The sequence below is a fragment of the Crinia signifera genome, chromosome 8 (genome assembly GCF_055691185.1).
Source record: "Crinia signifera chromosome 8, ASM5569118v1, whole genome shotgun sequence".
NCBI lineage: Eukaryota > Metazoa > Chordata > Amphibia > Anura > Myobatrachidae > Crinia > Crinia signifera.
The window spans coordinates 60,314,549-60,340,956 of record NC_139224.1 but is presented as its reverse complement, the minus strand read 5'-3'; the positions used below and the strand labels follow the sequence as shown (position 1 = coordinate 60,340,956).

The following is a 26,408-nucleotide window of genomic DNA, read 5'->3' as shown; positions in this document are numbered from 1 at the left end:
AGTCCATTGCATCGACATTCTGCTCATATTACTCCTCTTTATATAACCTGCCCGCGTCGACAGCCTTTGCAAATGCTGAGGACAAACAAAGTCATATAGAATCCTATCTAACAAAAATTGGGTTTCCTGTTTTAACAACAGATATCAGGGATAATCTTGAGAGACCCTTCTCTGCCGCAGAGTTGGAAGAGGCGATTAAAACAACCCCCTCCGGAAAGAGCCCGGGCCCAGATGGTTTCACCATCTCCTATTACAAAGCGTTCAAGGACAAACTAATCCCCCTACTCCTACGGGCCTGTAATACAGTCTCAGATAACCACCCATTCTCATCCCAATCCCTAGAGGCACACATTTCGGTAATCCCGAAAGATGATAAAGACCCCTCACTTTGCCCTAGTTACCGCCCCATTTCCCTTCTTAATATTGATGTGAAGCTTTATGCGAAACTCCTAGCGAATAGACTAAAGCAATTCCTTCCATCCATTATTCACAGTGACCAAGTGGGATTCGTCCCAGGTCGGGAGGCCAAAGACAACACTTCTAAGATAATAAGTCTGGTACATCACCTCTCCTCAACTAAAACCTCAGGAATTCTCCTATCTACAGATGCCGAGAAGGCGTTTGACAGAATTGACTGGGGTTTTATGAAGGGTGTACTCAACCATCTGGGACTCGGTCCATTATGCTTACAACGCATCTTAGCACTGTACGCCTCCCCTTCTGCCAAAGTAAGGATTAACGGCTCGTTATCAAACTCATTTATTATTAGTAATGGTACTCGACAGGGATGCCCATTGTCCCCCTTAATTTTTATCTTATGTATAGAGGCTCTGGCCAGGGCAATTAGATTGAACACGAACATTAGTGGGATCTCTCTATCTGGACATGAATATAAACTTGCACTGTTCGCGGACGATCTTCTTGCCACAATCACAAATCCTGTAGTTTCCCTTCCCAGCCTGATGGAGGAATTTAGATCTTTTAGCGACCTTTCCAACTTCAAAATAAACCTTACTAAATCAGTGGCTTTAAACATCTCTGCCCCACCTACTGTTGTGTCAGGACTCAAATCAGCATTCCCCTTTGCCTGGCACACTTCTCATCTCAAATATTTAGGGGTCATCCTCTCCAACGACCTCTCGAGATTATATGACCTCAATTTCGCCCCCCTCCTTATTAAACTACGCTCAGATCTTCAGACTTGGACATCAAAACCGTTCTCCTGGTTCGGCAGAGTAGGTATAGTCAAAATGAACTCCCTCCCTAGAATTCTCTATCTTCTCCAGACCTTGCCGATAAAAATTCCCCCCAAATGGTTCAGAGACGTCCAGACCTTGATTAGAGACTTCATATGGGGTGGTAAGAGACCCAGATTGAAACTATCCCTACTGCAGAGACAGAAAAATGCAGGCGGTGTCCGTCTCCCAAATGTCCAGGGATACTACCAGGCTTGCCTGATGAGTAGAATACTAGACTGGTCCAGGTTGCACACCGTTAAACAGTGGGTCCAAATAGAGAGTCACTCCTTGCCCTTTCCCATTAATGTTGTCCCATGGCTCCTCCACCTCCCCAACTCATCCCACCCCACAGTAGGCCCAACCTTGGCATGTTGGAAAGCAGTTCGCAATTCTCCGTCTGTCTCCTCACCCTCATCCCCCTACATGGCTTTCCTATATGACAAGCGTTTCCCCCCGGGTTTAGAGGCCAATACATTTAGGCCGTGGTATAAAGTGGGTCTTTTTCGCATGGGACAGCTGGTGAGTGGGGGTAGGGTGGTTCCATTTGAGGACTTACGCGGGAAATGGAATTTACCGGCAAGTGATTTCTGGCGCTATCTACAAACCCGCCATTTTCTGTCATCTCTAGATCCCAATATCTCTGGATCCCCTTCTCTAACCCCCTTTGAACTTTTATGCTCATCTGAAGAGCCCCCTTCCCACCCTATATCCAAGATTTACAACCTACTATTAGATGACGCTAGTCATGATCTCCCCTGCTTCACTAAAAAATGGAATAAAGACCTGAGGACTGACTTAACAGATGCCAAATGGGGAAAAATCCTCCACCTTGCTCATGCATGCTCCCCCAGCATACTGGTAGTGGAGACACAATATAAATTACTGTCACGGTGGTATAGATGCCCCGACACTTTATCTAAGATGGGGCTAGGTATACCAAATATCTGTTGGCGTTGTTCCTCAGGCCCCGGAAATCCCTTCCACATTTGGTGGGACTGTCCCTCATTACAACCTTACTGGAATAGTGTCATCTCTATCTCCACAAAGATACTAGGAGAAACGGTCCCCTCAGACCCCCTGTTTTGGCTGTTTCATTATTCGTCTGGATCCGTCCCAAGATACAAAAAATCCCTCTTATGCCGTCTAAACAATGCGGCAAAGGCAATTATACCTGTGCGCTGGCGATCTTCCTCTCCTCCAACAATCAAAGAGTGGTTCCATAGAATAGATATGTATATGGACATGGAAGATATAGTGTCCTCTGCTGCAGACGACTACGATTCCTTCAGAGACACTTGGGCTTCATGGTTAACCTTTAAAGAATCTTCCTCGTATAAGACAGCACTGGAATCTACCCCCTCCTCACTACCTTAGCATCTTTCCGCTCCAGTTACTATATCCCCAAGTTCTGACATATGTACACTATCTTATTTGCATGTGATTTGATTGTAATTGCTGATTTGTATCGGATCTGCCCCTCCTCTCCAACCCTCAACTTTACCCACTTTCTCCTCTTCTTCTCCCTCGCCTCTTCATGCTTCCCTTCCTAGTATGTTTTTATGTTACATTACATGATGACGTTGATGGTATTATCTTGCTGTATCGTAACCTTGTTTCCTATACCCCAAAAATTCACAATAAACATATTTTGCTCTAAAAAGTAGAATCTAATTGGTTGCTATGGGCAACATCCGATCTTCATCTTCAGAACACCCATTTTAGTAAATTAACCTCTAAATCTCTAAATTTTCTAAATGATTAAACTAGTATTTGAAATGCAACCTATGTTATCATAAAATTCAGCATAATCTTGAATGGGCTGGTATGGAATATAGGGACGTGATTAATGGTGAATGGTGCACTGCACACACAGCACTAGCAGGGTGTGTGCCATATAAAGGCGAATTACACTGAATGACATCATCATGCCCCTTACTACCCACTTCATTGACTAAGTGGGAGGGATCCAGAGAGGTCCAGTACTTTAGGATTCCCCTGAACATTTCAGGAACGTAGGCATACTGTATGATGGGGATTGTAGTTGCCCAAACTTACTTTATTTCTTCTAAATTGCATTTTGCAAAACATTGTCATAATGTTATTTTTATATTAACACTGTACTGTTCAGTAGATGTCTCAATGGAGCAGCAGCAAAGTGTCCCTAAAAAGTTTTAATACATTTTGCAACTAGAGTATGTCACTATGGGCCTAATTCAGATTGCATGGTACATTTGTTCTGAAAAAGGGCAAAACCATGTGTACTGCAGGGGGGAGAGATGTATCAGGTTCAGTATGATTCCCCATCAGTTGCGATCCCGGTTGTTAGGATCCCGACAGTGGAGGAGCATAATGCGGCCCCTTGAGGGCGCAGTGACTCGCTCAGTGGCCGTGAGGGAGTATAGATCCTGTGCGCCGGGATTATGGCTGTCGGTAATGTTTGCAGTTGGGATCTTAGCGTAGGCATCCTGACCGCCGGGAACCCGACTGTAGGCATATTAACTACATCCCGATGTGCAAAAAGAATTAGATGTGGGTGGGGTTTTGTACCAATGGAAATATAAAATTGCAGTGTAATAATTGCAGTAAGAAACAAAATAACTCACCCAAATCTAACTCTCTCTGCATATGTTACATCTGCCCCATATGCAGTGTATTCTATACAAGTGATTCAGTAGCATGTGGTGAATACAAGTCTAGTTCATCTATCTATCTATCTATCTATCTATCTATCTATCTATATGTCTATCACCAGCCTGTCAAAATGATGGAACAACAAATATTCATTTGACTTAGCTTTCTCTTCTTTCATTCACTTTGCATTATGTTAATTATTAAAAAATAAATTAACACTTCTATTATTTAAAGCATTTATATGAAAATGTCCTTACTTCTCTCAGTTTATTTTATTTAAAATAGATCCTTTATAATGTATAATGTTTGGCAGCCATAAAACAATGAGCAAAACCATCCTAGCTAGAAACAGTGTAGATCCAGCAGTATAACAAAGTGATTTTATATTGTGGAGGAACATAAATGTAATGAGATAAAAGTGTCTTCAGGGCACATTTTTAGAACCTCCCCAGCATTTTATAAGGACATATTCAATGTGCACTCTGCAAAAACAAATTGTTTAATATGATAAATGTTCTTCTTCTCTGTTGCATTCCAGCAGAGAGAATTTGTAGGTGGACTTTGCATAATGTAATTTAATCCCTGTCTAAAATCTCCATCTCACTGTAGCAAAATGGGATATATTATCATTACTTAGCAGATAGTACTGTATTAAAAATGCATTTGTCTATGTCACTGCGAAAAGGATTAAATTGAGCAGAACAAATTTGTTAAGTTGTACTTTTGGCTTGCATAGGCATCTTATTAGAGTGCAGAGTAGGCGTTCATCTCATATACATCTTATGTACACTGGATGGATCGTCTAGATGCACTGGTGCAAATCTAGGACATTTCGCAATATAAATCCAATGCGATTTGCAAATTAGAGTTACTATTATTCACAGAGATGTGTAAAAATATATCAGTCATCTGTTCATGTCGTTAAAGTTATTCATCCAAAAACACAACTATTATCCATAAACAGTATCTTATACTTTCTATTGCATTTACGTAGACACAGATGTTACAAATGTTGCTCACCATTCCTCACTCCCGCTCCCTTTCAGGGTGAACCGTTCCTCAGCATTGACCCTGAAAAGCATATCTTCTTCATTGACGTCTGGGATTGGGGTATTATACAGAGGGTGCTGAAAAAGTGAGGTGAGCTTTGATCCTTGATATCTTGTCAATTTTTTGTTTACATCTTTTGGATTCCCAGGAGCCTTCGCCATTGGGCTTCTATTCGGTGATGATCCATTGCTGCCACTAAAATCTTGTAACGTTCTCACCACCAACAACTTCTTAACGATGCGGGTTTTGGCTCTGGGGTGGTTTTCAGATGGACATGAACAAGAAACTGTAGAGGATAAAGAGAGTACGTCCAGAATAAAATGCATCATAAAGGTAAAGAAGAGGAGTGACAGGACCAAAAACTTGAACCTTCTTTGGACCGAAAAATGTAGACACCGAATAATTTTCATTTCACACCCAAACAAAACAAAATTTAAATAACGAATATTGACCCGTTTAAAGGAGAATAAATTAATTTAAGATGGATAAATTTGCAGCTAAGTTTCTCTCAGCCTGCCATTACTACAGATCCATAAATTGCAAAGTGGTGATGACTCCTGATGTTGATAGAAAGAGGATAACTTTTCATTACAGAATTATTTGAGAGCTGTGTCAATAGAGAGGTAGAGCGAGCACAAGGGTCAATCAATAAACATAGCTCTAGCCAATATTTCTCTTGCAAGAATCTGGCAACATGACTTGGAACATAATATGCTAAAAGCAATGTGCATATAGTAAAACACTCAATAACCATTGTATAGACAATTAAATAAATCATTACATCAAGTTTGTGCAGCTTTAGTTAATGCAATAAAATAACATAAGTACTGTTGTCTGACACTAATGCCTCATTCAAATTAGGATGCAGTTCTGAGGCCTAGAGGTATAGGTAAAAATTGGGCAAAAAATTCACATTTTTTCCTGGGTTTCTCTAAAGCTGGATACACACCTACAGATTTATCTGTCCAATCTATCTGGTGGGAACAAAAACCTGGAAATGTGTGACAGTCAAACATTTGCTCCCAAACATTGGAAAACAGACAATGGTTGATCATAAAAATTGTAAAATTAATTTCATTTAAGAAATGTATCCAAACAATTGTTTTTGACCGTTTTCCAGGATTTGGGAGCCAATGTTGATTGTAATTTGCTTATATACATTTTGAGATTTTTTTGTTTTTGTTCCCACCAGACAGATTAGACAGATAAATCTTTAGGTGTGTAGCCAGTTGCAGACATTAGTTGTTTACTGAGATCCATGCGGCAAAACACAAACTTTAATTATGCAACCATATAAAGACACACTACAGGTAAAACTTAATGTGGCTGCCTTTTAGGTGATACTTGATGACACTGATGAGCATTTAAAGTATGTAAAAAATATATAAATAAAATAGTAACTTTTGGCTGTGCAGAACCCTCCTTCTCCCTACATAGTGTATGAGTACAATTTAGGTGAGTAGGGAAATGGAAGTGTTTATATTAAGTTAAACAATTTCTACAGTGCAAAATCTGAAAGCCACTTGGTGCTCTATCCTTGGTTCAAAACTAAAACGAATTAAGAGTATATAAAATATGACCTATTTTTCTTAAGCCTAGAAGCCGGTCCTCTTGATGTCCTCCCTTTGAAATAAATGGGGGTGGGGGGTGGGGTGGGGGGGTGGTATACAAGAAAAAATCAAAGGAAGAGCAATATGTAGTAAGATCTAGATCGCAATCAGCATACAAGAGGGTATAAGACTCCAAATATCACCTAAGTAATGAGGGGGGAGGCATACCCAAAACTCACATGAATGCAGGGAGAGTGAAGTATATCTAGGTATCTTTAGCCAATGTTTTTCAAATATATACAGTAGGTTTTCAACTACAGTGTATGATTCAGGACATTCAAGTCTCCGCATTGTGCTAAAAGATCCAACCACCACCAGCTGACTGCCATCTACACTCACATTACAAGCCACTCTGTGACCTTGATGTCTGCTTAGACTTTCAGCTTTGATCAGTGGCATGACCACATAGTGGACTTTGCTTGTTGTAGCACTTTCATATGGATCCTCACTAAGGAACACTATGCATTGGTATTTTAACTTATTTGGATCATTCACAAAAGTATGCTTTATTAGGACTGTAGCAATCCTATTTATGTGGACTGTAACAATTAAGCACATAGGCAGAGCTAAGTTTATTAAACTGTTATTTTTTAAATAGTAGTTTTTCAGGACATTTATTGTTTGACCAGTAAAGAACAGGAATGACCAAAACTGGTCAAAATTGGGCGGTAACCAGGGTGGTGGCTACATGTGCTGGGCGGTGGCTTCACTCAACTGAGCGAGCGCTCGGACTGATCAAACTCAAAATCATTCGCTCTTAAAATTAATTCTCACGCCTCGCAGCCCAGCCGCTGCTCGACCCCACATTTGCACGGGCGAACAACACGCACAATTGAAGCAAGCAAAGAAGAAAGAAAATAACTCTTTTTTTGGGGGGCACAACTGGTAAATTTGATAGTATTAAAATGTAACTTGTATTTGATTACTTAATTAAAACATGGAGGGACCAACTGTTAGTACACAAATATGTCTACAAACATCACATTGAACATTTTTTTTCCCTGACAGGACAAACAAAACAATTGTAAAATAAGAATGCCCTTACTTCAAATATGGTCTTGGAGTAGAGGGGCTCAATCAAATTGATGGTAAACTGGGAGTTTTTTTCACTATGTCCCAAACAAGTAAAATGGATAATTGATTAGCAGCCATTTTTTGCACTGATGCCATAATTAGTTAATCTCTCTTGCATATCTTGTACTGTGATATTCAATCAATCAGCAAGAGGGATAACCTTAATAAGAGATTCACAGTAATATGTCTCCTGATTGAGTGTCTTGGTGCTAATAAAATGTGAATACTCTTCCTACACACTGTGTATACTGCTATAAGACTAGACAATTAGTTAAGGAAATTATTCAAATAAAGGTTGTGTATTTACTGGCTTATAATAAAGCCGTTTGCATAGGAACAGGACACTACACTGCAGGTTAATTGCAACATTAATAGAACTGTTTGATACAATTGTTGCAAAAGAGACTACTAAACAACAGTGTTTCTTTTACTCTACTTGATACATTGCAAGTGTAATAAAATCACCTTATAGCACATCAGGCACCACACCAGCAAGGTGATATTTTCGCCAGTTTGCCATCAATTTGATTGAGCCCCTCTGCTCCAGACCATATTTGAAGTAAGGGCATTCTCATTTTACAATTGTTTTGTTTGTCCTGTCAGGAAAAAAAAAAACTTTTTTTCTTGACAATTGTTGCATGTTCAATGTGATGTTTGTAGACATTTATGTACTAACAGTTGGTCCCTCCATATTTTAATTAAATAATCAAATAAAAGTTAAATTTTAATACTATCAAATTTACAAGTTGTGCCCCAAAAAAGAGAGAGTTCTTTTCTTTCTTCTTTGCTTGCTTCAAATCACTCTCTAGGGAGCACCTCCACTTATAAATAAGATTGATACGTTTGTATCAATTATTTTTGTTATTGTGGAATCAAATATATTAACAAATCGTATTCTCATAAAATTCAGTGAGACTTGTGCAGAGGCAAAACTTCCCTTTCCCCCTTCCCCAATATTACTAAAACACGAACAATTGATAAGCTACATGCACCTGCACGCAATACACACCCATGCAGCATATAAGTTTCTCTCATTAATCAATTAACTAACTAAATGGCCGCCACAAGGGAAGCACACTTTTCCAGTTTAGCCATTTACACCATTATTGTTTTTACCCACAATTGAACGAGTATTTTTTGCTGCTTTTATGTGCCATTTTAAAATCTCAAACCTTAACACACAATTGTGCCTATCATGTATTGGGGAAGGCAATTAGTTAATGGAATCCAATAAACAGCATCATTTGAGTCTAATTGGTTAATGGGTTGAAAATGACTTCCGAGCGTATTTGTGCTGTGGTGTGTGAAACACCCAAAGAGTCTGTTCACCTGCCCGCTCACCCGCCTGCTGGATGTCTGAGCGGACAGGCTGGGATCCGTGTAAACACGTTAGTGTATGTGCACGGGTACGCCGGTGTTATGGGCGTGCCTTCGCTGCCCGTGTCCATGTGCGGTCCGTTCGCTCGGCTACATGCGAATGTGTGGCCGAATGAATCAATCAGAATGAGGGCCTTGGTTAGGTGCTCGTACCATGGTTGATCTGATAGGTTCTGGAACTAGAGGGGTGGGTCAGTGGTGAAGTGAGGCAGGTGTCTCCTGACTCAGAGGTGATGTGCAGGTAAGTGACAGGGTATTACCTGTGTATAGGTAACACTCCTGGTGTCAGCTCATATGCAGTTAGTGCATATGTTAGTGTATAGTCAGAGACACAACTGCAGAAAAAGACACATCTTCAACGGAGAGTCAGGGCCTATGAAAAGATATCCCATCCCTTTAACAGACCCCACCTCCTCAACAGACCGCACCTCCATGAGGGCTGCTTCCAGATATTTCTCAGGTTGGTTTTTCCATCCCAATCCACCCCTGTCGGCATATGATGGAAACAGTCAATCTACACATGCACAGTACTCCCACCATCATAGATATACACAAACCACTAAGTTTCCGTGCAAATATGAATCAGGCATTGCATGAGGAAATTAGAGTGCGACTCCTATTAATCAGTATAACGGCTACTCTGATTTAATATATCGCCAGTCTTGAACTTGCCTTCCTTCGCGTTTCTTGTGACTGCATGAAAAATGTGTTTGGGGTAGAAATGCTATGTCAGTATGAAGTATTTAAGCATGGAGTTTTGGAAGCTCAGCTAATTTATGGGTACAACTGTATTAGACAGAGTGGCCAGTTGTGGTAACCAGTAAAGGTATTTCCTTTCAGTTATTATTTTATTTACAAACTTTAGGATGCTGGAGATCATTTCTGAGAGAGAGTAGATTTGCGGAGAGGAAGGATGTTGTGACAGTGGGTGGTCACAGAGTTGAGGTAAAGATATTGCAAGACAATAAAACATTTGGTAAGTGGGGACATGGTTGTGGCTCTTTCAGAGTACTAAAGGTGCGTACACATGGGGGCAATTATAGGAAATATCGCTGGAAATATGGTCGCTGAGCGACCATGTTGCCAGTGATGGGAGTGTGCACCGGCTATATATCGCCGTGTGCGCTCTCGTTTTTTTCCCTTGTAGTGATCGCTGGTATCAGGAACATGCTCCTGCGACCAGCTGATTTCCACTGCCAGGCTCCCCCGGCAGTTTCTTTTTCATCAGCGACCATCTCTGGTCACTGATGCAAACAGGATCCTGAGCGATATATCGCTCAGCTATATATCACCGACCGATATATCCGTGTGTACACAGCTTTAGAAAGGGGATTACTGAAGGAGAGGGTATGGATCATGAAGTCATTCGTAATTAGATTGACAGTGTCTAGGGCAACTCCAAAAGTTCAACATGCACATGGGAAAAAGATCAACACAAGCAAAAGGTTGACACAGAAAAGATTGATGGTAAAGTAGGAAAGAAAAAATAAAATAAAATTAAATAAAAAATGTTGACCTGTTCATGTGTCGACCATTCCCTGTCGCCCTTTTGTCAATGTCAAATTATTGACTGTTGACCTAATACGTATCTCAGGAGGGTGAAGGCACCCATTCCCAGTTGGTCCAGTTAGTATCTAGCACAGTTATATAAAAGAAACCAATGTTATTACATAAGAAACAGGGCATTACATAGAAACATAGAAACATAGAATTTGATGGCAGATAAGAACCACTTGGCCCATCTAGTCTGCCCCTTTTTTTAAACATGTTACCGCAAACCATATTTGATCCTTATTTTTTTGTAAGGATATCAATATGCCTATCCCAAGCATGTTTAAATTGTACTACTGTATTTGCGTCTACCACCTCTGATAGTAGGCTATTCCACTTATCTACTACTCTTTCTGTGAAGTAATTCGTCCTCACATTTCCCCTGAATCTTCCTCCCTCTAGTTTCAGTGCATGTCCTCGTGTTCTGCTGCTCCTCTTCCTGTGAAGAATGTCTCCCACCTGTACCTTGTTAAAACCCTTGATATATTTGAAAGTTTCTATCATGTCCCCCCTTTCCCTTCTCTGCTCTAAAGTATACATATTAAGATCTTTTAGTCTTTCCTGATACGTTTTGTGATGTAGGCCATGCACCATTTTAGTTGCTCTTCTTTGTACAGTCTCTAATGTATTTATATCCTTCTGGAGATATGGCCTCCAGAACTGAACACAGTACTCTAGGTGAGGTCGTACCAATGACCTATACAGTGGCATTATTACTTATTTCTTTCTACTGCTGATACCTCTCCCTATGTAACCAAGCATCTGACTTGCCTTCTTCATTGCTTTGTTACATTGCCTACCTGCTTTTAAGTCCCCTGAAATAGTGACACCTAGATCCCTCTCTTCCTCAGTAGTTTCCATTAGAGTGCCATTTATACTATATTTAGGCTTTGGATTTCTGAGACCCAAGTGCATGATTTTGCATTTTTTGGCATTAAACTGTAGTTGCCATGCTCTTGACCATTCCTCTAATCTACCTAGATCCTCAATCATTTGTTTTACCCCTCCTGGTGTGTCTACCCTGTTGCATACCTTTGTGTCATCTGCAAAAAGGCACATTTTACCCTCAATTCCATTTGCAATATCACCAATAAAGATATTAAAAAGCACCGGTCCAAGTACAGATCCCTTGGGTACTCCACTTGTAACCATTCCCTCCTTTGACTGTACTCCTTTTACTACAAATCTGTTTTCTGTCCTGCAACCACCCAGGACAGAAAACAATCCAATCCCAAGCTTTCAAGTTTATTTCACAGTCTGCGATGTGGGACAGTGTCAAAAGCATTACTAAAGTCTAGATAAGCTACATCTACAGCCCCACCTTGATCTATTACTTTAGTCACCCAGTCAAAAAAGTCAATAAGATTTGTTTGACATGATCTTCCCTCAGTAAACCCATGCTGTTTTGGATCCTGTAAATTGCTGGTTTTGAGATATTCTACAACTCTTTGTTTTAAGAGTGTTTCCATCAATTACCCTACTACTGATGTAAGGCTCACTGGTCGATAGTTGTTTACCTCTTCCTTGCTTCCACTTTTGTGCAGTGGGACTACATTCGCTGTTTTCCAGTCCTCTGGGATTACTCCAGTAGCTAGTGACTGGTTGAATAATTTTGTTATTGGTTTTACCAGCTCCCCTTTAAGCTCTTTTAGTATCCTTGGATGTATCCCATCTGGGCCCCATTGATTTATCCACTTTCAGTTTTGAGAGTTCTGTGAGGACTTTCTCCTCTGTAAATGCACTTGTCTCTCCCTCAGTTTTCTGACTATACTTGCAACTTAACTGTGACTTCCCGTCTCTTTCAGCAGTGAATACTGAGCAGAAATAATTATTAATATTATCTGCTATTACATTGTCCCCCTCAAGAAAACTTCCACTCTCTGTCTTCAGTCTAATTATTCGACTTTTTGTTTTTCTCCTTTCACTTATATACAGTACCTAAAAAAAGTTTTCCCCCCTTTACCCACTGACTGGGCCATTTTCTCTTCAGCCTGTGCTTTTGCACATCTGATTACCTTCTTAGCCTCCTTCTGTCTAACAAGATACACCTCTTTGTCCTCATTCTTCTGCGTCTGCTTAAATTTCTTAAAGGCCAACTTTTTTGCTTTCACAATACTTGCTACTTCTTTTGCAGACCACAATGGCTTTCTTTTTCTTGTGTTTTTCTTAACTCTTTTGACACAAAGTTCTGTTGCTTTTAGAATTGCACTTTTTAATTTTTCCCACTTATCCTGCACTCCTTCCAAGTTCCTCCACTCTGCCAAAGAATCCCTTACAGAGTTTCCCATCTCTACAAAATCAGCCTTCCTAAAATCTAACAACTTTGTTTTTGTGTGCGATGAGTCAGTCTCTGTCTTTATTTTGACCCATACTGCTTGATGGTCACTGGATCCCAGATTTTCACCCACATTTATGTCAGATATTCTGTCACCATTTGAAAGTAATAAGTCTAATATTGCGTCCTTACGAGTGGGCTCCCTCAGGGATGCTCCTTGCAAAGAATTCAGCATGTCCCTACTTCTGGTGGAACTTGCAACAGGCAGCTCCCAGTTTACATCAGGTAGATTAAAGTCTCCCATGATTATCACCTCTTATTTTGATGCCATTTTATTGATGTCCTGCAATAGGTTCTTGTCTAGTTCCTCTTCCTGACCTGGTGGTCTGTAGATCACCTCTATACGAAAAATCGCCTTCTCCCCTGTTTCTATGGTCACCCAAAGGGCCTCAGTTTTTTCTTCAATACTTTGTATTAAGGTAGTCTTTATATATTTTTTCACATATATTGCAACCCCTCCCCCAATTTTTCCCATTCTGTCCTTCCTAAATAAAGTATATCCTGGTATAGCTATGTCCCAGTCATAATTTTCATTGCACCATGTGTCTGTAATAGCCACAATATCCAGTTCATTCCTTGTCATTATTGCAATTAGTTCTGGGATTTTATTTCCTAAGCTCCTAGCATTTGCACACATAGCTCTTAAAGTTGTGTTTGTGCTTCTCCTGCTGCTAGCTATGTTCATCTTTCTGCCTATATCTATTCGGTTTTGATCGGCATCATCTTCTGTTGCAGTGGATAGGCTTCCTGTTCCATTTGCCTGCAGAGACAATACCTCTAGGTTGGGGGAGCAGATTTCTTCATTCTTATTTGGTTCACTGCCCCCCTCTGCTAGTTTAAATAGTTGCTTATGAAGCTTCCAAACTTCTCACTTAATATTCTCGTTCCCCTTGAAGATTATACACCTGCACATACTGAAGAACTAAAGTATAGGAACCTTGGCTAGGTGTGCTACCCATCAGTTTTTTTTGTTTTTTTCAAAATGATTGATTGGTGACTTTGACTGATCAATTTAAAATGGCAACAGTAATAAATGCTAAATAAGCCTTTGAAACTATCAGTCAAAGCCTCCAATCACATATGTCTCTCTGAAAACCAACAGTTAGTACATGGGTGTGGTATGGCGGTCCGACAGTATCGGTATCCCAGTATCAGTATGGTCAGTATCCCGAATTCGGAATCCCAACTGCCGGTGCTGCGACAGGTTGGTGAGCGCAAAGAAGCCCCTTGCAGGCTCGCTGAGCTCGCCACGCTGCAGGCTTGGTGGCTCTCTTCCCTCGCCACAGGTTATATTCTCCCTCTATGGGGGTCGTAGACCCCCTAAAGGTAGAATAGCCCCTGTCAGTTGGGATCACCCCTGTCGGATCACCGGCAGTCGGGATTCCAATATCAGGATAGGGTACTGACCGTCGGGATCCTCTCTGTTGAGAAGTCATCCAGCACCCTAAATACAGTTTAAGCAGAAGAGTTGATGAACAGAGAACTGCTGGGGTTATGAGCTATATCATGTAGATCAGGAGCTCTCAAACTATTTTGTTCTGGGATCCCTTCAGGCATTAATAATTATTACAGCCATCGCAAAATGGCTACCATAAGATCCATTCTGATCTCCTGTCCTGCATGTGTTTTTAATATATTCATGCATTCGTAGGGAGGCAGAGGGTGGAGAGTTAGTGGGAGACTGGGAAGACAGCGGATGACAAGTAGAGGCTGAAGGTGGCAGAGGGAGAGAGGTTTTAGGCAGGGAGAAGCAAGGGTAGAGGCAGTAGGAGACAGGGGCAGGCAGACATTGAGAGGGTGGCAAAGGGTAATGGAGATTGCAGAATGAGACAGAGGGTGGCAGAGGATGACTACAGAGAGACAGATGGAGATTATGGAGAGGCAGTGGATGAAAAGGTAGTAATAGAGAGTGACAAGTGATGACAAAGGAGAGGCAGCTATGGAGTAGTAAATAGTGATACGTACTTGTTTCCTAGCACGGCGCCCATCGCATACCATACTTAGTGGTGTGAGATGCGTGCGATGCGAAGCGATATTCATATTAAATTAACAGGAGTGCTTGTACAATGAAATATCGCATAGCATTGCATACCAGCAAATGGCATGCGATGCGATTTTTAATTGTACAAGCACCCTGATGGGTGCTTACAATGTTAAATGCACCCCCTTTATCAACGCCACTCCCACTATCAACGCCAACCCGAAGCGTGGCGAGCGCAGCGAGCCCGCAAGAGGCGGTGGTACACGTCCTCCAACCTTTTCATACCCCCACTAGTTGATTTTAGATAGTGCGGCGAGCGCAGCGAGCCCCACGAGGGGACGCGGAATACGAGCCTGAAGCGTGGCGAGCGCACGCGGAATACATGTAAAGTAATCCATGTCCCCTCGTGGGACTCACTGCGCTCGCCACGCTTCGGGCTCGGTGACTCGCCACACTATATAAAATCAACTCCACGCTGACGTGGATAGTGGGGGTATGAAAAGGTCGGAGGACGCGTACCGCCGCCCCTCGCGGGCTCGCTGCGCTTGCCACGCTTCGGGTTGGCATTGATAGTGGGGGTGGAGTTGACAATGGGGGTGCATTTAACATTGAAAGCACCCATCAGGGTGCTTGTACAATTAAAAATCTAATCACATCGCATGCCGCTATATTGCATGCGATGCGATGCAATTGTATAAGATGCAATACAATGAAAAGATTGGGCGCCATGCTAGGAAACAAGTACTTAGTAATATATATTTATAATTTATATATAAATATATATATATTTGCCTTCTACATTGCCACTTTTACCAATGCACCTCCCAGGTACTGCCACTGCCATTATCCACACTGCCTGTGTTTCTCCCAGGTGGATAGACCATCGCCATTGTAGGGACAGAGCAGGGAAGGGCAGATGATAGGGTGCAGCACCGTGCGTTGCGTGGTGCATTGCATGATGTCACTAAACTCAGTAGTATGGGGAGCTGGAGAGTGGACTAGGCCCAAGGAGGTTACCAGAAGGAGGTCCAAGTAAGTTCCTTTCCAGGAAACCAGGAAGGCAGCCAGCGCCTTCATAAACCATTGCTAGGCTTTGTACTGGTGTGGATCATTTGGTCAACAGTGTCTTGGTCGACAGACAAAAGGTTGACTACTGCTGGTCGACCGGTAGAAGGTCGACACGTGAAAAATGTAAGCATATATTCGATCGACGTGGTCAAAAGGTCAACATTGAAAAGGTTAACATGAGTTTTTCAACATAGGTCGACATGGACACAGTATTAGTGTGCAGCTGCGCTCGCCATGCTTCGGGCACAGTGTCTCGCTGCACCTGTATGGTAAACTAACAAGTCGGCTTAGTAAAAAAAAATGAGTAACTCCTGTCGACCTTTTTCCAGGTCCACCTTTTTCATGTTGACATTTTCTTGTGTCGACCTTTTGACATGTTGATCTAATGCATGTCATCCTTTTTCGCGTGTCAACCTTCTACCTGTTGACCAATAGTGGTCAACCTTTTTGGCTGTCGGACTAGACACTGTCATCCGAATGACCACATACCCTCTGACTTGCCCCAACCATGCTTACAGCCCCTGAATCCCTCAGAACCTTTGGACTCCTTGCAAGGTCGGGCGTAGTATGGATTCCCCCCTGTTGCCGGCCCTGGAGAGAATGGGGTTAATTCAGCCCTAATCAGCAAAAATTGCTGTTATACTTTGTCTATATCAGAAAGAGGGAACAAAACAAAACAGAGTATCTGTAGTTCAGATTTCTCATTTTTTATTACTTGATAGGTTTCTCATTGACCACAGTTAGAGAATAACAATGAAACAGTAACTACAAACCTGGTTATGATGAGGAATGGAAGTGGTTAAGAAATGGCATCTACAAAACATTCACAGGTCAAGCTGACACCAGTGTTAGGACCAGCACTCTGTGCAAACAAGCACAGTTAGTAGGTAAACAGTACTGGTCAGCTTGACCAAGCCATAATCATTGCCAACAAAGACTGAAATTCAGGGAAGAATAAAAATCATCTTGTTTATCTCTAAAATTTGTTTATCTTTAAAATATAAAACTTAATGTTATGTGTATATATTTTATATAGTACTGTTTAGTACAATGATGGCTCTGGTAAAATAAAATATGTAACATATGCAAGGGGAAAGAGGGAGAGGGTTTGTCAGTCACGCAGGATTTAGGGTATCGGAATAAATATTTTCAAACTACCTCATCACATAAGTAAAGACAGAATATCCGAATATAATACCCCTTTCAGACATACGCGAAAATCCCGGGGTTTTTCACATGAACGCGCTCAAACCCGGGACTAGCGTATGTCTGAAAGGGTATACCCGGGATTTCACTCCCGGATACTGAGCACCTGCAATTGACCAGGGTTTTTACCGGTATTTAACTCCTGGGTATAATACCCGGCTTATGTCTGAATGGGTTTACCCGGGTTTTTCAGTTTTACACATGTGACAGCTAGATATAGTAGTGTCTACCTTTGCCGACATGACAGCTAGATATAGTAGTGTCTACCTTTGCCGACATGACAGCTAGATATAGTAGTGTCTACCTTTGCCGACATGACAGCTAGATATAGCAGTGTCTACCTTTGCCAACATGACAGCTAGATAAAGTATTATGACTGTTTATTTGCACACCGTTATAACAACTTTTTTTGCACAAAGTCTACAATGTCCCATCGAGGAAAAAGAAGAGGACCAAAATAGAGATCACCACAAGAGCCATGACTACCATCCTCGGTGAGCAACTGCGGGACCTGGATTCCGCGTGGCAACGTCAAGAAGATGTCAGACTGCAACGCTTCATGGATAGTGAACGCGAACTGCAGAAAAATGTACTTCCCCAAATGGCAGCAATGCATGACAGGGTGAGTCAGGATCAGGCAAACCTTTGTCGAGAAAATCGTGATTTTCTACGACAATTACTGTCCCAATCCTGGTCACCGCCCACAGCAACGTTGCCACCCCCAAACGTATACAGTCACCAACCACAGTCACCACCATAATTTGCCCATGCTTCTCAGTATGTGCAACAGGTGCACTCTCCACCCTCATTTGTACCCAATTCTCCAGCACAATCTACACCTGCATTTGGTGAAAGTGACTGGAATGGGCATAATGGGCAACATTGCCCTTCTCCAAACAGTAACACGGAGTTCAGAATTTACCGTAATATGTAGAGGTTAGAGAGTACATTGGGGTAGATATATCTCCCCCATATTTTTTATAAAGTGTATTCCATGTTGCTTGAAAAGTTTGCTGAAGCTTTGTTTGGACGTAATATATGTCCTGATTTTATTATTATTTTATAATTAATTGTTTGGCCACGCCTGAGGTATAAGTGGCAATTATTTATTTTAAAATACTTGTTTGTTACTTTTGAAAAATTTTAATGTGTGCTTTTATGGTTGTGATGAAGCTCACTGGGCTTCCTGCTCGCTGACACCACTCACCCTGTCAGTATTCAACTCACCCCCTCATACGCCAATTCCCCCTCGCTCCGTTTTTGGAGCGAGGGGGAATTGGTGTATGGGTCTCCAGAAGCAGCGACACTCGCGGATAAATACAGCAGATTTTCTGCAGCTGATGAGGGGGTTAAACAGCAAGGATCGCAGGATTTCTGCAATCCTCGCTGTTTAACCCCCTCGCCGGCCGCATTGAATACTACCCATACAAGTTGAAATTTGACCATATAAATAAAAAAAAGTGTATTTTTGTATTGTCTGTTTGTGAGAATAGTTTACAAGACATTTCACACATGACCTGTGTTATAAATGTACTTGATTTTTTGCAACTCTTATGAAGGCATTGTTACACATGCTATCAAACATTTAATGCATGAAAGAAATGCAATTGAAATAAAAAATGATGGTTTAAGCAACAGACTTATGATTTATTAATTACTGCAACATGGCATCCAGATTATTTGTAATAGTGGCACGTATTACTTCAGCGGGATTCACACCACTTTGGGCCTCAGGGGGATGTGGGGGGGCCGGAACAATTTCACTGCCAACCTGATCATCTTGCACATCCCACTCTGGCAAATAGTGTTCTTTCTGTATCTCACATATGGTATGCAAGATACAGCATGCTGCCACAACATCAGGAACAAGGGTAATGTGAATGTCATTGCGCTTCAGCAAACAGCGCCAACGTCCCTTGAACCGTCCGAAGGCATTCTCCACCACCATCCTGGCAGAACTGAGGGTATGGGTGTACTGTATCTGTTCCGGTGTCAACCTAAGATGCTGGGTATAACCTTTCATTAGCCACCTTCTTAGCGGATAAGCAGCATCACCACTGATGTGGATTGGTACCTCCACCCCCTCCACAAACTTTGACTTCTGCAAAGAAAAAACAGTATCAATATACAGCAGTGTAACGTGTAAACTTGGGAATTATGATACAGACTTTCTATGGGCATATATATTATAGGGGACACAAGCATACATTTACCTCTTCAGGGAATAGCCTGCCATTGTTCCTCTCCTCCGCTATCTTGTAGATGTCCGAATTGGCCAGAACACGGGCATCATGAGAACGTCCTGGCCAGCCAATGAACACATTGGTAAAACTGTAAAAAAATTAATTGTTAGAAATACAATACACAAGTGTACAACAACCTCTAGGCTCTGCAGCTGCTGTGCCACTACAAGTCACAGGATGCCCTGCAACAGTTTTGCTCCTAGAGAATGCAAAACCTGTGATAGGGCATGCTGATATGTGTAGTTCCACAACAGCAATCCTCCCCCTCCAAACTTACAAAGGTACTTACCAATATTTATGGTCCACTATCACTTGTAGAATGATGGAATGCCACCCCTTGTGGTTGTAGTAGTCCGCTGCGCTGTCTGTAGGAGCAATTATGGGTATGTGGGTGCCATCAATGGCACCTGCACACTGCAGATATCCGCAACGCAGGAACCCAGCCACAGTCTCGTCCAGTCTCTGTCCCTGGGGTAGGGAAATTAAACGGTGATATAAGGAATCCAGGATTGCCTTTGTCACTTCCCGCACCAACACACACACCGTGGAGATGCCTACACCAAACAAACAGGCTATTGTGCGGTACTCGCCAGGGGTAGCATACCACCACAAGACAATTGCCAGTCTCCTGCTGGGGGAAATAGGCTGTCTCCAACGTGTTGTTTGCCTGGTAAGTGCCGGGGAGAGGAGTTCCAAAAGATAATTAAAGGTTCCATGCGACATCCTAAAATGTGCCAGCCATTGATTATCCTCAAATGCCTCCACCGTAGCCCAGAAAACCTGCCCATGTTGCTGATCTCTAGCCCACAGTGTACGAGCTGACGCACCAGTCACACGCAGTATGGATGCGATGCTGGACATGATCAAGGTTCTCCTACAGTGTAAGTAATGCCGCCAATTGGCCTCCCTCTCCACCAAAAAATGATACCTCCTTCTCTGCATCTCACACTGTGCAACAATGAACAGCATGTGTAGCTTAATCCAAGCATTACAGCCTGCAAAACACAGCAAATCCCCAAGAGCATACAAACTATCTATCCTCCACATGTTCTCAGCAGCCATAACAGCAATGTATTGTGGGAACTCCCCACAGGCCCTTTTGCAGTCAGCCCCCACCTTTGGATGATGTCATTCTTGTGAGCCAGCAAAGTGTCCCTTTTTAATGATGAAACACTGAAATGCTTGAAAAGCCTGGCTTATGTGTGAAAGGGGTATACCCGGGTTTTTCCCAGATCTGAGGTGTAGTGTGAAAGGGGGTCTGTTACTAAAATCCCGGGAGTGACCTGGGTTGAAAATCCCGGGTAAACCTGGCCAAAATCCCAGGTAGTATGTCTAAAAGGGGTATTACTGAGGTGTGCTACCACTGGACACTGAAAATTTGCAAAAAAAGGAGAAAGAACAGAATGCCCGTGGGTGGTGCACGTAAAGAAGAATTCTTCTTTATGTGCACCACCCACGGGCATTCTTTTCTTTCTCCTTTTTTTGTAAAATATGTAACAGTTATGCAAAAACTTAGTAGTGTTATTTAGAGGAAGTGCACTTAATCGGGCCACCTAGGTAAATGAAGAACAATAAGCAAATACAATACACGTGTGGCTCAAGCATTACAATTAAGCACATAACATGGCAGCATTGTCAGGATCATGTCTAACAATTCTGCCCTGGTTGCCTAGAATGATTGGAAGAAAAGACCTTAGTGAATTTGAAAAAGTAATTGTGATGCAAATGGTTTTGTGAAAGTTATTTTGTTTCTGTGCAGGGAAAATACTGACTGCTTTATTTTTACACTGCAATATAGTTGAGAGATTATCATCCCTCAACCACCCTTCATAGGTTACCCCACATATACTTCATTTTTGTTTATCCAGCTTTGACTCAAAAGGTTTTTGTGGTAGAATATTTGTATTACCAACCAATCCCTGGTTTCTTTACCAGACAGTACTACCTTGTCCTTAGGAGCTTGTTTTTAGAAATTGAAACTTCTTTTCTGTGATTGAGTATTTCTCTGACAATGTCAGGAACATTCTCGATTGTGAGGTTCCTTTAAATATTTCAGTATTTGTGTATTATCACGGCGCCCACTGCTCTATTAGCGTACAGGGCTATTCTGCGTAGGGAAATCACGTTGCGTCGCATCGCATGCCGTGTACAATGCTGTACGATGTGTACAATGCGATGCAACGCGATTAAAAATCGCATCGCATTGTACAGCATTGTACAGCATTGTACAGCATTGTATACAGGATGTGATGAGATTAAAAAATTGTACAAGCACCCATGACATTCTATACCACGGATTGACATAAAAATGCCATTTAGGGTGGCTCCCCACTATCCACTCTCCCCCCCCCACTATCCACGTCCCCCCCACTATCCACGTAATCCCAAAGCGTGGCGAGCCCCGCGAGGGGCGGCGGAACGTGTCCTCATTTTTTCATACCCCCACTATCCACGTCGGCGTGGAGTTGATTTTATATCGCACCCAATCTTTTTAATGGTCTATACCACTAAATGACCTAAAAATGCCATTTAGGGTAGCCCCCCACTATCCACGTCCCCCCCCCACTATCCACGTAATCCTGAAGCGCGGCGAGCGGGGATGCGTATACCTGTGAAGTAATCCGCGTCCGCTCACCACACTTCGGGCTTGGTGGCTTGCTGCGCTCGCCACACTATTTAAAATCAACTCCACGCCGACGTGGTTAGTGGGGATATGAAAAAAGTCGGAGGACGCATTCCGCCGCTGCTCGCCACGCTTTTTTGTGCATCTTTAGAATCTTCTATTCTCTCTCACCGTTTCTGATTATTTGCAGTAGCTCTGGTTCATTTGCCCAGACTTACCCAGAATACTATGAATATCTTTGATGACCCATTTGATTTGGCTATCTTCCTTTCCTGTGTCTCTGGGGGTAGATGGTATTACCACAGAGGTGTACAAAATGTATGAGACCTTTAATGCTATCTGTAAGCATCTCCCTGCTTTCCACCTATATTAACCCTTTGAGTGCCAACATCTCTGTGAGAAATACACAAAAAACTTATCAGCTGAAAATGCAAACATCTGGGGGGCGTGGCCTTGAGTAGCATGGTGTAGGTTGTGTTTCTCAGCTCTCCTGCTTCTATACTGCTGATACCTCCGATTTTAGACTTATATTGCTGTTTTGGTCTGCTCCAGGGGTAGCCCGTGTCCTCGGGCATCCTCTGCTCCATCCCCTCTGAATACTGGCCCACCGCTGCTTGTTCCAGCCGATTCTCCCTGTGGCCTAAATTTGTGGTGTGATTTTCCGGGTGACGGGGTTGGCTTCCCTGCGTGGAGTGGGGCTGCTGCATTTCCCCTGCTTGGTGGACTCGGGCTGTCTGGGTACTGCGGACCCTCATGGTGTTGCTCTGAAGCCTAGCTGTTCTCTCTGATCTGCCGGGGGCGTCGGCTGCACCTCGTGGCCATTTTGTGGACTTGGCTGTGCATAGGCATCCTGTCTTCTGGATCCAAGAGAGCAGTGGTGCCTCTACATTCTGCTTGCTAAACCACATTTAATTGCATGGCGAGTTGTACTAGCTCACTTTTGCTGCATATTTATTGGGGTTCAGTACAACTCTGGAGATTTTGGGGCTTTCATTTTCACACACCTCCAGTAAAATGGGCACCTCTGTTATTGAACTCCTTCAGTCAATAAATGCCTCATCACTGAAGCTACTTCAGTATATGCTTCATAATTCACATGTTATTGCTCAAACTGCCTCCTCTGATTATGACAAATGTGTTGAAGAGACTGAGGTGCATCCACCTTTGTTGCCCACTCCTGTTAAGACTCCATATCCTGCAAATTGCTGTGATGTGCCCCTGATTTCCCCAGAAGTGATCTACTTGTTGGAAAAGTGCTGTACACCAGGGCTTGGTTTTACCTCTGCTACTATGGATCTTTTGAAGACCTCCTTCAAATTCAAGCCCAAGGACAATGAGTCCATTTACCAATTTTACATGGAAGGCAAACACTACTCATTTAATCTTCGTGCACCATGGCGTGGGACTATTACTCTGCCATTGCAGAAAAATGGCTTTAACACCTGGCCGGTATGCATCATTCTAAATGAGGATTGCAATGTTTGAGTTTTATTTTTAATTCTTAATTATGCTTTAACCTCCTATTGCAGTTTTTCTTTTTTTGCTTTTTATTTTGTATGGATATTCTGTTGTTGCTCACAAAGAACATAACTGCTGCTACTCTGCAATGTGTTTATCCCTGTAATACATTTACGTGCAGTTATTACAACTACTGTAGGTTCTGTATATTCGACCAATGCGGAGGAGAGCTGGGTCACCATAGCTTAAGGTCATTATATATTTTGCCCTGATTCAAATTGAGGGAGGGGGAGGGCTAAGTATAAACAGTTCAGTAGTGCAGTTACTAGGGTAGGGGTAGGCTAATTTTCTGGGATCCAAGTACACCCAGGTTGGGAGTGGATTGTACAGGGTGGGGGGCTAGGGAGGTTTAATTTTGGGGGTGTTTATGTTTTGTTTTTTTCATTTTGCTTTACTTACTTTATAGAGGGCTAGGTAAATATGTGATTTGCTTGCCCATTATGCTACGATTTGACATGTACAGTCTGCGGATCTACCTGTATTCTTTTAAAGAGTGTCCCGAATGTGATTCTCCACACATTACTATATAATACGCTCTAGGCTGCTGTGGAAACGCCCGCATGGTGCCTTCAGGTGGCTGAAACGACACCTACAGTATTTAAGTTAGAAGTAATCCTAGTTACAGGGGGACTTTTCAACATAAATACTATATCTGTCTTGATATTATCCTTATTTATTAACTACAATGCTATATGTTACAATGTCTATGTATATGCTTTAGCCAAAGTATTATCCTTCTGTATCCAATTAGTTTTTGTTTTGTTATGTTCACCATTATACCAAAAATAAATAAAAACTATTGAATTTAAAAAAAAAAATACAAACATCTCTGTGAGAGAATATCAGCTAAAAATGCCAGCGTAGCGCACCTTATATAGATTAAAATTAGAAATGTTGTATATAAAAAGATTATATTTTCTATATTAAACATTACAGGTCATTTTGATGAATTAAAATGTTTGCTTGGCAATTTTCACACCAATTTTGACAAATTCACTTGGCGCTCAAAGGGTTAAAAAAATCCACAGCGGGCGCTGTGGCACAAAGCACACTACCTAATTGACGTGAGCCCTACAGAGCGGTAAGAGACATATCTTCCTATTATACAGATAAACACAGCCAAGGCTCTTTTCAAATAAGGAGATTATTCCCTTTTTATTCTAAAACATGTGCACACACAAAAAATATCTGCAATAGACTTTGTGATACCATTTGGATCTCACAGTGTGTACACGGACTGTCAAATCGGATGGACTATGGCTCAAAAGGAATTAGCCCTGTAATTAAGGAGAATCAACATCTATCCTACAATTAGCCATATCCACCGCACTCCTAAAAGGATAAAGGTTTTATGTATTATTGGAATTAATTCAAACATTGGGCCCATTGTGTGTCTATGATTGTACAGTCATTACCATTTAGAATTGTATGTATTGGTTTTACTGTGTATTTTTGTGTGTGTTTTTTAATAAATTGTAATACTACTTGTGTACCTTTGAGCGCCCCACGTTTCTCTTTTTTTCTTGTGTCTTGTGGAGGCTAGCAATCCTCCTACGTCAGGGCTGGGCAACACCGGCCCTCCAGATGTTAGTGAACTACACATCCCAGGATGCTTTGCATTCGTTTTGCTATGTGGCCATGCTGAAACTGATGAAAGGCATGCTGGGATGTGTAGTTCATCAACATCTGGAGGGCCGGTGTTGCCCAGCCCTGTCCTACGTGGTGGCTGCAGGGTAACAAGATACACCAAAGTAGCCTCTAGCGCCATAGGCAAACCTGTATTTTATTAAAGCGCAGCGAACTCTGCTGCGCTATATATGAAACCGTAAATAAATAATTGCATGACGTTTATCGTCCAGTGATCCGCTGTCAGTCCCTTCATTGGTGTTCTGTATTCTACTGTACTCAATATAAAATAATTTTACTCACACACAAGGCCATTAACCAAACTACACCAACCAACTAACTCTTTGCTTATCTCAATATCTCACAACCCGACCTCTCCGCTTTTTATAAGATCTACATCTCTCGTTTAGTCAATCCCATTCATGATTTCATGACTGTCTTCGGGTCTCCCACACACAGTAAGACTTTCCTTTAGTGTCCATACCTTCAAGTTTTCCCTGAAAACTCACCTCTTCAGCCAGCTTATCAAATTCCTGGAACCACCCACCTAACCTTCACATACTTTCCTATTCAATTTACATTCCCACATCCTCTTGACCCCTGTGACCATATCATACAGCCTACCAAGAACCACGTGCTTGTTTATCAATGCCTTTTTCACTATACATTGTAAGCATGTGAGCAGGGCCTTCCTACCTTTCCGTTATTACCCAATTTTATCACTGGTATTTCCAATCGTAAAACTGAATGTGCTGCGCTATACAGGATACAATTAATACATAAAATGTCCATGTCTTCATTCTGTAGACTGTGTGCCATACAATATAAATCATACATGAGAATGCGATCACCAAATAACACAAACTTCAGGATCACTGGTGTAACTCTCAGTTTGGTATCCACAAGACTCCCCCCACATGGTCTCCTCCACCACGATACATATGTAATGTACCTATGCTGTACCATTATGAATTGGAAATATGAGTAATTGTTTTCAGGTCTTAATATGCTATCCCTCTACGTTCTCTGAGGCTCTTTTTTAGGGGCCTTATTGATTCTTATCACTATCACAAGTCTGCTCTCTCTCGCTGTTTGTACTGCCAGCACTTCTGCTTGCATTCAATTTCTTAAAGCTTATTGTATTTATCTAGATATAATTTCCAAACCTTTCAATAAAAAAATAGATAAAAAATAAATAAATAACGATTATTGCCTTTTTTTTTTAACCTGTGTTGCCCGGCCGATAGCCCAGGGGATGATGCCACAATGATGAATTC

At 41.9% G+C, this 26,408-nt stretch overlaps 1 protein-coding gene across 1 annotated transcript in view; it reads right to left on the bottom strand.

Annotated features, from left to right (window-relative positions):
* LOC146026129 (extracellular serine/threonine protein kinase FAM20C-like) overlaps positions 1-5,505 on the bottom strand; it is an 87,882-nt gene extending 82,377 nt beyond the window's left edge. Inside the window, exon 1 of the mRNA XM_083156524.1 lies at positions 4,890-5,505. Within this exon, the coding sequence (XP_083012650.1) occupies positions 4,890-5,329 (440 nt within the window). The 5' untranslated portion in view covers positions 5,330-5,505. The remainder of the gene's footprint in view (positions 1-4,889) is intronic.
* Positions 5,506-26,408: the final 20,903 nt, after the last annotated feature.